Source organism: Ixodes scapularis, unplaced genomic scaffold, assembly GCF_016920785.2.
Source record: "Ixodes scapularis isolate PalLabHiFi unplaced genomic scaffold, ASM1692078v2 PGA_scaffold10__122_contigs__length_95168666, whole genome shotgun sequence".
Lineage (NCBI taxonomy): Eukaryota > Metazoa > Arthropoda > Arachnida > Ixodida > Ixodidae > Ixodes > Ixodes scapularis.
The window spans coordinates 46,268,664-46,281,351 of NW_024609836.1; the positions used below are offsets into that span (position 1 = coordinate 46,268,664).

Below are 12,688 nucleotides of genomic sequence, written 5' to 3' on the forward strand. Positions count from 1 at the left end.
GGATAAGCTAACCTCAGTCTCGTTATTTCGGATCGGCGTATCCAAACATTAATCGCAGTTTGCATACCATTCTGAAGGAAGCATCGACCTAAGTACGCTTCGATACGGATGAATCGATCAATACTAGTCGGATTCACGAGCTTTCGCGTCAGCCTGTGTTCTCAGTGAACCAGTGTCACTCTCAGAATGGGACCGGCAGGAAACTCTTTTAGCGAGAGCATCCTACTTTCGAGGCTCACTTCAGTTTCTCGCAAGCTTCGAGCGTGCGCGTGCGGCCAAAGCACGTCGGAAAGCAATGAGCGTGTGCTGGATTCCGGGCACGCGAAAGACTGTCCTCGTTATCCTGTCAATAGACCGATCGCACCAGCCAGTTTGGCTTATGCCACCGCTGGCGCAGTGCATCTTGGGAAGTGTCTTTCTGCCCACGCCCCAACATCGTTGGAGCTCTGCGCGTGCAGAACACAAGACGGCACGAGCCGTCTCGAGCACTGCCGCCTGCATCTTGCGAACTAAAGTTATGGCAGCCTCACGCATGCGCCGAACACTTAGTGAAATCGGTCTATTAGGCGTCTGATGTTTAGACAGCGTGTGGTTAGCCTGCCCGAGTGGGGCGGCGTCGTTAAGCGCTGACGAGATATTTAGCCAATGCATTACGACTGCTAGCCCTGGGTCTTTATAACGTGCATCACGCAGTTGTGATACACGCCCGCACGCCGGTACGATGCTCATTCATATCGAAGCGGGCTAGGATGAGGAGGCATTGAGCCAAGGATCAATTGGTTCGGCAACTCTATCTTTCGCTCTACATTATCCAAGCTGCGGTATACATTGACTCACTCGGCCACCGATCGCCCCTCATCCTGTTAGTGAGTCCAACAAGCCAAGACGACCAAGCGCGAGCATGAAGCATGTACGTACTTGAGGAAGGAGATCATGGCCATGCTGGAGTCGTATCCACCCTGGCTGTCCCCGTTGACCGAGTCGTCCTGAGGCGGAGACCTGGACGGCACGACGCCGTAGTGCGGCGGACCATCGTGCGGCGAGTGCGACAGCATGAGCGGCAACCCCGGCGGGGGCGGCGGCGGTCCCGCCGCCGCGGAGCCGGGGTGCTCCTCGAACAGCCTGGCCGCGTGCTGCTGGTCCACGTGGTAGAAGACGTCCGGCGCCTGGTGCAGGCTCGGGTTCGGGATGGCCACCGTCGTGGGCAGAGACACAGGGACGAGCGGCGGCGGCGGGAACCCCGGCGACTCCTTGGGCGGGCTGCACGCCTCGCCGGCCCGGGGCGCCAGCCGCGTGTCCGTGACCTTATGCCTCTTCTTTCGGGTGGCGACCACCAGGGACATGGCCTCCGTTTGCTCGGGGGCCGGTTCCGGGAAGGCCGGGGGGGTGCCCCGGAGGACGCCGCTCCGCAGAGGGGTAGACGTGCCGCCGGGGAAGAAGGGGCGGTGGTGGTGGGACTCGCCAGGGGAACTCCGGGGCCCGTGGCCGTTGTGCCTGCTCCTGTCCAACACCTTGGTTCGGGGGGACTTGCGGTCCAGCATCTGAGTGAGCAGGCTCCGTTGGTCGTCCCGGCAGGGCGGCGCGCCGTCCAGCCGGCGGGCCACGGTGGTGGGTGTCGGGAGGGCGTCCTGCTGCCGCACGAAGCGCCACACGATGCCGTCGATGACGCGCGGCAGGATGTCGGTCACCTCGTGCTTGATGGCCGACACCAGTCGGTCCATGTCTTGCTGCTGGCACATGACGGCCGGAGGCACCGGGCGCACGATACACGACTGTCGCACTTCGGCGAGACGGGACGGGGACTCGTTGCGGGGCTCGGGCGAACTTTCCACGTCGCGCACGGGGGGCTTGATGTCGCGCAGCGGGGAGGACCTGGGCGCGTCCGTGGACAACTCGGACGGGGGCGTTGTGAGCAGCGTCTCCCGGCCGTCATCGTCGACGGCAGCGGTGACAGAGTCTTCGGACACGGCGTCGTCCATGTCTTCGTCCTCGGAGCGCATCTCGTCGTAGCGCTGCTGCATAGTGGCCACCTCGCTCTTGAGCCTGAGAAGGTCCTGCCGGAAGGCCTCGCGGTCCGTGCGCCGCAGCTTGGTGTCTTCGTCGGGCCCGGACAGCGCCTGCTGGGGCTGGTACAGCTTGCGCTTCTTGCAGCCGTTGACGGTGGGCACCGAGGCGACCGAGCCGGTGTCCCCACCGCCCCGGAGCATGTTGGACACGATGTTCTCGACGCGGGCGCGCTTGGCGTCAGCCTCGTCGTCCGAGGCCCTGGAGCCCTCCATGCCCGCGGGGGGCGTCTCGCCGCGGGCCCCGTCCTCCTCGTCGTCCTCCTCCTCGTCGTCGTCCTGGTCGACGTCTTCGCGACGTCGCTGCAAGATGTCTCGCAGGAGGTGCGCCCCGCGCTCTGCTTCGGCCAGCTCGTCACTCATGAAGCCATTGCGGAGCGGCGACCTCAGGTCCAGGGACGAGGCCGCGCTGGCGCAGCTGCTGGCGGCTCCGTTGCTGGACGCGCGTGGTTCTCCGGCGTCGACGCGGGGCTGCCGTGCTCTCTTGGCCTTCGCTCGGGCGAAGCTGAGGCTCTCGCCGGCCGAGTCTTCCTCCGATGACATCACGCCAAGACGAAGGCTTCCGATTGGACGCGCCGCCCGAGAGAGGGGCGCCCGGGAGGAGGGGGCTCGCAGGCTGCCTTGCCTCAGCGCCGCATTCGTGTCACACTTGGGCGAACCTGGGGGAAGGAGAGCGGGAGAGCGGGGAACGTTCGGCGGGCAGGTGGCGGCAAGGAGCCACAAAGAACAGTTGCGACGCGGACCCACAATGCGGCGGCTGCGGCAGATGGGACGCCCCGCGGCAGGGGGGGCGCAAGACCCGCGTCGGGACCTCGGGCTGCTTCTTTGGCTGCCCGCTCGCGCTTTTGCCCGAGACGGCGCGCGCGTGCGGACCACGTGGAGCCGATTCCCGTTAGACGCTTGTACCCTGGTCGATGGCTGTCTGAGGGGCTCCCCATCGGGGAACCCCTCTTCCTCCTCCTCCTCTTCCTCCCGAGTCGGTTGTCTGACAATAGCCGCGACCCGGGGTCGTCCGCGTGCACCCGTCCCGTTCACCCCGCTCTTTCGGATACGTCTCTATATCCAGTTTCACTTGGGCCGAAATAAAAGTGCGCTATCGCGGATTTAGAGTTTCCCTTTGACACCATTTCATTTTTATTTAAACCGCAGCACGAAGTGGTTGCCGCGAATAACTAATCGATATACAAAGCCAAGTCGGTCGCGAGCGAAGCACACTCGGTCTTCCTTCCATTTTTTTTTCTTCTATTGATTGCATTTCTTCGTTGCGCTTTTTAATGCTTCTTTTCTTTAATGAAAATAAGAACGATAACAATACACCGATAGTTGATAGAGGCATGGATGACAAATCGGCGCTACACGTTTTTCATGCCCATCAACTCTCTCTTTGCAATCAGTTCATGAGGAGGGTTGTGAAGCTTAATTTAATGTTTAATTACTGTTACCAACACGCTCATTTTGAACTTAATAAGTACTTGAAGCTATTTCTTTTTGAATTAAGTACATATTTAAGGTAGAGCCCGTTCTCTTTTGTGTATCTTGGAGGACCTTTCTAAAACGATACCAGCGACGCAGCAAGCTCTGTCGGATCCCTGATGTTCCTTACCGGGCTCGTGGCACATGAGACAATCAATTAGTTACGTCACGTATACAGGGTCAGTTCACTTCGTTACCAAGAAGAGGATTTACTGAATATGATATTCCTAGATTTTGTTGTCCTCAAAGCGCTATGTCTCTCGTAATTCTGCCGTCCTCCAGATGCCGCTGGGACCGCCATGTGCTAATGTGAAACCGCTACTCCGGCATGCAAACTATTTAAACTTAAAGCGATTCAGACGATCGGAAGGACTGCTCATTTGCAATGTCTCATTCAAGCCCGCAAGGACTTAGACGTAGCTCTACGCCGGATCGCCTTGATGGTCCGAACAGCGTAGGTTTTCCCGGCTGCAAAAGCACTTCCATATACACTCTGGATTGGGTACCAACAAACAAACAAAACAAAAGTCCCAGTGGGTACCAACAAACAAAGAAAACAAAAGTCCCAGTGCCCTGACAAGGTTTGAATCGAGAAAACAATCGCACTCGCGACCATGCGTTTAACCGCGCAGAGGGAGCCGCTGCACTTCAGCTGCGCGGGACGCGAGAAATCGGCGGCTTGCCGTTCCCCCCGCCACCGTTCGATTACGACAAACGACAAACTGAGCTCCCTTCCCCCCCTCGGGTGCCCTTCCCGGAATCGCACGGGGCCACGCACCGAAGGGAGAATAGGACGCCACACGATTCGCGAGAATTCGAGCAATCCGTGCTCACGCGTTTTGCCCGATGCCGTCGGGTGGGGGGGGGACTCTTTTTGTGAAGGGGGCAAAACATCCTGTCGGCGGCGCCGTGGATGCTTCGCGTGCGCTATTCCAAGCATCGCCGCGGAAACTCCGCGGCGGTGTCGCGCGCGCTTGTCCTTGCGGAACGTTGTCCTTCGCGGTCGGCGTTTGTTGTCCTTGCACGAGTGTGGCGTATGCACCCCGCGCACGCGCTGGCGCGCAATCGTTTCTCATTGGCACCTGGCTCTTGACGTGGGCCACGCAAGGACAGTTCGCTGCTATCTCGTTTGATTGAGCCACGGGCATTGTTTGGCAGAGAAGCAAGAGCATCCGATCGGTTACGATCTACAGAACTTCATTCCCGTCTTCCACGAAGAGTCGGGGTTTCAAAGGGTTAGTTCCTTGGCGACACTTTACACGACAGTGGAAAGATCAAAATAAAATGTTGGGGGGGGGGGGGGGGGGGGGCTTACGTGCCCAATCAACGATGTACATCTGGCATACCCCCGTGGAGGAGTGAACATCAATTTAGACCACCTGGGGCTCCTTTTTGACGTGCAACCGACAGTGGGATGATCGGGCAACGCATACGGCATGTGGCTTTACCACTTCATCATCCACGTGAAGTTCATTTTGCCACCTGGATGTGCCGGTACAGTACTTGTGTTTCACGAGAATTTCAAAGGCTTTCGAACTGAAGGTTTTTGTAAATCAAAGAATTAGACACCGATCTCGACCATGCGTGTTCCACTTGGCGTGCCGATGCTTAAAATGCCTCGGAATAAATGCCATTCGAAGAGATAGTCAAACGGGGATTTAAGCAGAGCCCTCGGGAACCTTGAGCCCCGTACGCTCCAAGAACAAGAAGAGAAGCCCTTTCGGGTGCTGCTATTACGTTTAGCAGCAGGTTATAGAGACAGAGAGAATACAAATCATTATCTATGTCCAAGATACCATCGAGCCTATGGCCGTGCCTCTGCAAAGGTTGCTTTTCCTCAACACGTCGGTGGACGCGGGAATGACCCCTTTACAGGGGCTAAAACGGTGGTGGGTACGAAAAGGTGTAGAGGAATAAGAGTGAACTTTTAATTTTTTTTTTTTTGGCGATAAAAGTTTGATGTTATTACGATTCTCGGAAATATTACATCCCTTTAAGCTAGTAAGTCAATATTTACCGAAAGTGGTGCGTACGACTCTGGGGAAATTATGAAAGTACTCTAAGCCGAGAAATGAGAACAATCCGAAAGCATCACACGTAATACAATGCTCGTGGATATTATATATTTCGCACTAGGCCGCGTTTTCATTTGGAACCAATAAAACGTTCTATTAAAAGAAAAGCTTAACTATCGGTGGATAACGAAATAAACAGCATCGATAACTAAAACGTATCCAGAAATAAACTGTCCCGAAAAAAATGACAGAGTTGAACCAGCCAGGCTGCAGCGCTCCAAGCTCAATACAGAAAATCAGTCGGGCAGATGGATTCTGACTCTATAGTGGCCATTTTCATAGCACGGCGGCATGTCGTGTTATACACTGTCCTCAACTCTACTCCATTCACCCCTAGGCTGATAGCACAGTAAGAGCTGCTCGTTCGCCGGACCAATCAGCTGCCTTCTCTTTCATAACCCTCTCCCTCTCCCTGCGCGTGGGGGGCGGGACTGCGTGATCACGTGGCAAAAAATCGACGTATGATTGGTCCCACGAGCACGTAGCTGCTACCGCACTACCAGATTCGGCGGAGGGTAACCGTCTGCGCATGCGCATGACCGACAGCATCATCATCGCGTTGAAGTGACGTCAGACGGTTGAGTTGGTGTTGACGCAGCTACGCGATACAGTCCGTCTGCTGCGAACCGAACGGCGTGACGTGCTAGGCCGGGCATTTCTCTGCGGCAGAGAGACGAAGCCCGGAGAAAAACAGGAGGAATTGCAGATGCGTCGGCGGATGTGTCACGTGATCTCCGCTTGGCACCGAAAGGGTGTTTATGCGCCGCACAGCTCCGCCGTCGCAGCAGACGGAGCGGCACATGCGACGTGCCCGAAAAGAATGAGCGTACAAAAACAAAAGAGAGACGAAAGGACGTACACGACACAACCGGCGCACTTAATAATGCCACGGGAAAGTTCTCTGGCGTCGGGATATAGACGCGTTCCGAGCGCGGGGCATCCAAGCGCGGAAACCGGTAAACAGCTCCGCGATAAAAGAACAGAAAAAGAACGAGGTAATAATAGTGTACTCGGCGGTGTTTCGAAATTCTTGGGAGGGGTTAAGTCGGGTTTCCGCCTACCTCTAGGTAGGCAAGAATCAATTATTGGTGGAAATAAAAATAAAGTGAAGTCGTCAACGATCAACTGTCGAATAGAACAGCGAAGTAGAGAAAACAGGTAAAAGGCGACAAGGAACAAACGTCTCAAACTCAGCTTTGTTTGCGACGTATGGTTCACTGTCGTATTTTCCCTGTTTGTTCAACGTTTGTTCTTCTGCTTCTTAGCGCAGTTCCAGGCGTTTTAAGAAAATAGCAAATTGACGCTGGTCACCCGCGCCTTCATTACACTGTCAAATAGAGCAGTTTCACTCGAATAGGTGGAAGGCTTATTTTCAAAGGATGCTTCAAGGCGATTAAAATGTTTCCGCTCTCTGTGTGTTTTGCCATTCCTTAACAAAAAAACAAAAACAAAACAAAAAAAAGAAACAAAGTTTTTTTGTATTTAGAAAAAAGAAGATAACCTACGATCTATTGAAGTTTATCTTCCATAAAACTAAGGGGAAAGAGAGTCTTGGATTTAGCTTATTGGCATGCAGCGGTCGGGAAAGGGGAGAAGTATCCCTATTCTTCCTTTATCTGTAGGTCGACTTTTAACGGTGAACGTAAGTCATTGTGGCTAACAACGATTATTATGACTGGTCAGTTACTGGCTCAAACTGAATAGTTGTAGAAATCCAAAACACTTGACAGAACAAAACTAATCGACTAATGTAAGCGACAAGAAAAAAACAACAAAAACACAAAAAAACAAACAACAGCGGTATTTGTCATAAGCGTGGCAAAATATCTTCTCGAGTTATAGGTAGCGAAGTTGATGAAACGAGACGAGCCATTGTAGCAGTACGAGGTAGGGGAGACGAAAAGAAACTGGCTAAAAAGTCGCTTTAGTTTTACACAAACACACAGAAATATCAACAACGTATTTCTTTCTGCCATCCCCCCCCCCCCCCCCCCCCCCAAAGGAAAGCGAACTCTTCGGTCCACAACACCTGACATCGTCCCCCTTCCCCTCCAACCCCCTTCCCCTCCCTCCCCTCCCCTTCTCCCTCCCTGAGACTCCTCTCTGAGGCCATTGTTCAACTTGCACATGGTAAAAAAAAAAATAAGCAACAGACACACAGAAGCCAAACGTCTACAACAAGAAAAAGAAGTAGAAGAAAAAAAAAAAAGGAGGGAGGTATTGAATTAGGAAAAAGTACGCGGGTAAGACGGGATCCAAGAGGAGGTTGGAAAGAAGAAGAGAGAGAGGTTTAAAAGGGAGAGAAAGAAAGAATCGGAAGTTTGAAATGCGAGAAACCTCGTCGATGCTATTTTCTATCGACAGTCGCTCGTCCGCGTCCCCAACATCCCCCCTTCCCCTCTTCCCTTTGGGGTCTGCGCGTTGTGCTGTATATTTTTTTTTTTTTCTGTCTACCCAGACGCTCTGAATGAAAAATAGCATTCGTCCTGCATGCTCTCGAGCGTACACCCAGACAGACCCCAGCATTTCATCCCCAGGTAAACTTCCCTCCCCTGCTTCTTTTTCGTCCCCTTCGCTGTTGAAGCTATTGCGTTAAACTAAGGCTGTGGTGACATCTAGTGACATTGCAGCGGATTTATATCTCTACACTAGTGGTGTAATGTCGCTACAAATGCATTCATGTTCCGGCTTTAGTCATATTTTCACGACTACAAATCATTACGGCGATATATACCTTGTTGTCAAGCCTAATTGACGGCAGAAAAAGGGGGCTAACGCTTAGTGAGCGTAATCGTCCTACGAACAACTTGAATAAAGAAGTAAGAAGAGAATCGAATGATGGGAACTGCAGTAAACACCACTACATGATAGGGTTAACGCGAACACCGCATCGGTGCTCTTTCACATTATACTTAGACAGGATAGTTGTTTATTAAACTTTTTGGTTATAGACCTTATATTTTGCTTCATGATAGGGACGCGAAGTTACAGCTCAACTTATTGCCCCCAAATGGGTCATTTCCACCAAACTAGCAGCTTTCATCTCAAGCTTTCAATATGACCGAAGGGCGCAAAAACAATACAAAATACTAGAAACGGCGATCTCTTGTTCGTGCTAGTTGTGTCTCGCTCTGTACAGATTCAAACATTAAATCGAAAGGTCTGTGCGTTCCCGTTGCTCTCGTTAAGTTATGAGTGACCGGAACATCCGCTCAACGTACGCCACGTGCGAAGCTACTCCTTGAACTGGTTGTCGCGCTTCATAGGAAGTACGGATGTCCCAGGTGACTCTCGACGTCAGCAGACGCAGGCTCCAGCAACATAACGCAACGCAAGCAAACGGTATACTGTGTGAACGGGCTTTCATTTCGACGATGAAAAAGAGAGGAGGCTCAGAAAAACTCGTTTTGTCCAAGGACATTGTTCCACCAAAAGCCGTCGGCGGAAGGGATGCATAATCGAGAAAGGTGCGGTTAACGGGACCATCGACCAAGGCACTGCGCTGGCAAACCGGTTCATCACGCGGGGACACCAAAAGCGGAAGAGAGATTCGACCCAGGAGGACCGGATGAGCGCTGCGGTTCAAACAAGAGCGGAGCTTCCCTTCCGCCCTGCTGCTCTGGCAATGCACGCCAACGACGTGGCCTTTTCTATACGTTTCCGATCGTTCGAAACAAGAAAAAAGAAGTAGAAAAAGTAACGCAGTACAGCGTGCTTGCCCCTTCACCGACACAAAGGGGAGGACGTGACGTAGACAAAGGTCGCCGAGTTGGGGAGCGTTTTGCGTCAGCTAGGAAATTCGATCGGTCATCTTAGAATGGAATACCACTAGAAGTTTGGCTCGCCATGTTTTGGCGCTAAAGTGGGCAAGAGATTTAACGATTACGATGTTAAAGCAATTAATGCAAAGGAGCAGAGAGTTGGGTAAGAATAACGGTAATTACCCCTGGAGAAGGGGAACAAGGGGGACAAAGGACAAGCGCAAATCCCCAAACACAGCTATGTGACTGGGGCGCGGCTGAAAAAAATCCGCTTGGTCGTGTTCATTTCCAGTGGAGCGCTCTACCAACTGAGCTAACTAACCATGAGTTCGACGTCAGTAGAGCAAACGGATTTTAACATCTCTTACTAGGCTAACAACAACAAGGGTGAACGCCCTGCATTTTTAAGGTTACAGCGTTAATGTGTTGGGAGATTTGTGTTTGTCCATTGCCCCCCTTGGTTCCCTTTTTTAGGGATCATCATCGTAGAGCTAAAGACTCCACTACATCCTGACCGCCCCGCTCCTGGACTGGTTCCTCAACCGAACCATGTTCGCTGACAACTTAAAAAGAACGTGTGGGAAGTCATCATCGACCCTATTCGTATCGTTACGCAGTGAAGAAGATTGCGGGCATGAGCCGATAAAAAGGCCGAGTGAAGCACGCCCTGCCTTTTTTTTAATTGTTGGTGCCTTTAGCATCGTCGGCAAGTTGCTCGGGTTTGTCTCCGATGACATGACAGGACACCAGTTTGTAACAACCTAGTAACATCGGGAACCCGGACTGAAGGCACAAAGGACCAAAGACACCGGACAAGGCAAAGACGCCTTCAATTATTCATTAAATTTGAATGTGGTGAAAACTACTCTAACGTTTTGCGCTACGCCCTGTTTTCCTCGGACCATGGCAACGTCAAAGAAAGAATGGGTTCCAACATGCATCAGATCTTCTAACCGAAGGCCTTGGAGGTCGCAAACTAAATCCTGGATTTGAAAAAAAAAAAAAAAATATCTACATTATTATTTTTCTTTTTTTTGCAAAACAGGTTTGTGATTGCTATTAATGTCTGTGCGATTTAAGCGAGCCATACCAAAGTGGAGGGCTCGCGCCTGGAGGGCAGAAAATACGCGGCTTGCTCGTGACGTCATCAGAGCCTGCTGATGGTCATTCTCACTTGTTCTTGTCAAGAAAAAAAACAAAAAACGAATAGACCAGTATCCCACAGCCAGTTTCGTTAGGCCACCGCTGCCGTCAAGCATCGTGGGAACTGTGGTCCATCTGTAACTGCGACAACCGCGCCGACGGTCTGCGCGGTCAGAGCACTAGGCGGCATGAGCTGTCTCTTGAACAGGCGCCTGCTTCCTCTAAACTACAGTTAGGGCGGCGTCACGCATGCATGGAACGCTTAGTAAGATTGGTCTATTCGGACGGGCGCTTGCATCCCTCAGCGATGGCGGTTTCAGCGACGGTAGATGATAAACTTCAGAATATAGATGCCTTCTTACACCTCCCTGGCATAGAAAGATAACCCAAGGCTCTGAAACCTCTTATTTAACAAAATTGTAATTACTGACGCGCCACAGACCTACTTTTGTACTACTTAATGTTTAACGTCGATAATTCAGATGACAGCCATGATGATAGGCACGAGCGCGCCCTCTATAGCTCTTGAAAGTTGCGAATGTTACAGAAGGTAAGCGCCCAGCAGCAAGGCCATTTCAATGGACCATACAACCAGTGCAAGTTAGGTGAGGCGCAAACGCGTCCCACTAATTCCGGAGTCCTCAGATTTGTTCTCCCAGGCTGCCAGGCAGACACATTCACGCAACCATGTCCCCAACGAGGGAAGCGAACTGGCCCCCCCAAAAGAAGGGAAGTCAGCGTCCCTCCATGGCGCACGCGAAGAACCCGGAGGGCAGCGGCACAACAGCAGCAGCCTCGGCGTCGCGCATAAACACAAATCGAATCCGGCCGGCTAGAGGGGATCTATGGTTCCTGCGCTCGCGGTCTTTTAATGGCCGCGAACGGAGGAAGTCCGGACCAAGGTATAACTTCCGGTCGCCCCCGCCCGCCCGCGCACGAGGCGGCCTTGCGTTGCCATTGTCAGACGCGCTGCTATTGTCACTCGGATTGCTCCTGCTGCTGCTGTTGTTTGTTGTTCGTTTTTTTTTTATTTTTTTATTGTTGCGACTACTTTGACGGTTACTTCCTCTTTTAGCCCGTTTCCTGAACTTGCCGAATGAAGGTCGACGCATCTCGTTCGATGGGGGTGCTTCGGTCGTCGTGTCACAGCAAGCATCCCGACAACAAATCAGCGAGAAGTACAAGGAACGACCAAAGTCGCAGTTACCGATGCTCGTATGCGTCGTACAAAAAGACCCGGCGTTCGGTGCAGGCACGATGCAGAATGCGGAGCGCCAGTTCTTCTGCTTTTCTTGTAGGGGTTGTGGTGCCGTCAGAACACCGGGCTCTGATTGGCTTTGATCGAAGGAGAGTGAGTGGACCGCAAGGCAAGCTGCCTTGAGGTATATATCCACTATCCTTCAATCAGGGTTGATCAGAGCTCGACGTTCTGACGTCACCACAACCTTTGCAGAAAAAGCAGACGAACTTGCGCTCCGCATTATCTGCGGACACGCGTCAGGCATGTTCTTACCATGTATGCTTGATGCACATACCTGCATGTATGTATGGTTGAGACATGTCTGCAGGCCGTTTTTATGACAAGTGTGACGTCATACAAGCAAGAAACACGCCTCAGACAAGGTCTGCACACTGTCTTTTGTACGACGTATTAGCAACGAGACCGCGGACTTAGAGGTTCAACTTTACTAAACTTAAAGGAACTAAAACATCATCCACATATCTGGATGTACGCGATCGTTTTTTTCAGTTCTTAGCCAAACGGTTGACACGTCTAACAGTAAAGTAACGGGTGTGCTGGATATGCGTTTAAATCGTGCAGGGACGGCTCGAATTTTACGCACGATATATTCAACAAGAGGACATTTACAGGTCCTGGACCTAAAGGTAAACCCTATGAGGGATCGTATGATTGCTGGACGTACGGGCCGTGCTCAAAGAAGGTCATTCTCTCGTTGAGTGCGGCTCACTCTAAAGAAGTGAAAATAAGACGAGTTGACTGTGTGTGCTTCGAGCAGTCTCTTAAGCCGGGGGTCACACCGCTCATGCGTCATACAAAAGACAGTCTGCAAAAACGTGCCACCGCCATATCTGTGGTTCGAATGCCGGGTGCCAGTTTTTTTCCTCGAACCCATTGACACGCGGCATTCGAAGCACGGATGTAACGGTGACT

General features: G+C 52.2%; 1 protein-coding gene across 2 annotated transcripts in view; it reads right to left on the minus strand.

The window, feature by feature from the left end:
• LOC8034666 (homeobox protein prospero) overlaps nt 1-12,688 on the minus strand; it is a 184,264-nt gene that overhangs the window by 40,009 nt on the left and 131,567 nt on the right. For both annotated transcript variants that reach the window (XM_040208797.3, XM_029991095.3), the window contains one exon: nt 919-2,722. In XM_040208797.3, coding sequence (XP_040064731.1) covers nt 919-2,606 — 1,688 coding nt within the window. In that variant the 5' untranslated portion in view covers nt 2,607-2,722. The remainder of the gene's footprint in view (nt 1-918; nt 2,723-12,688) is intronic.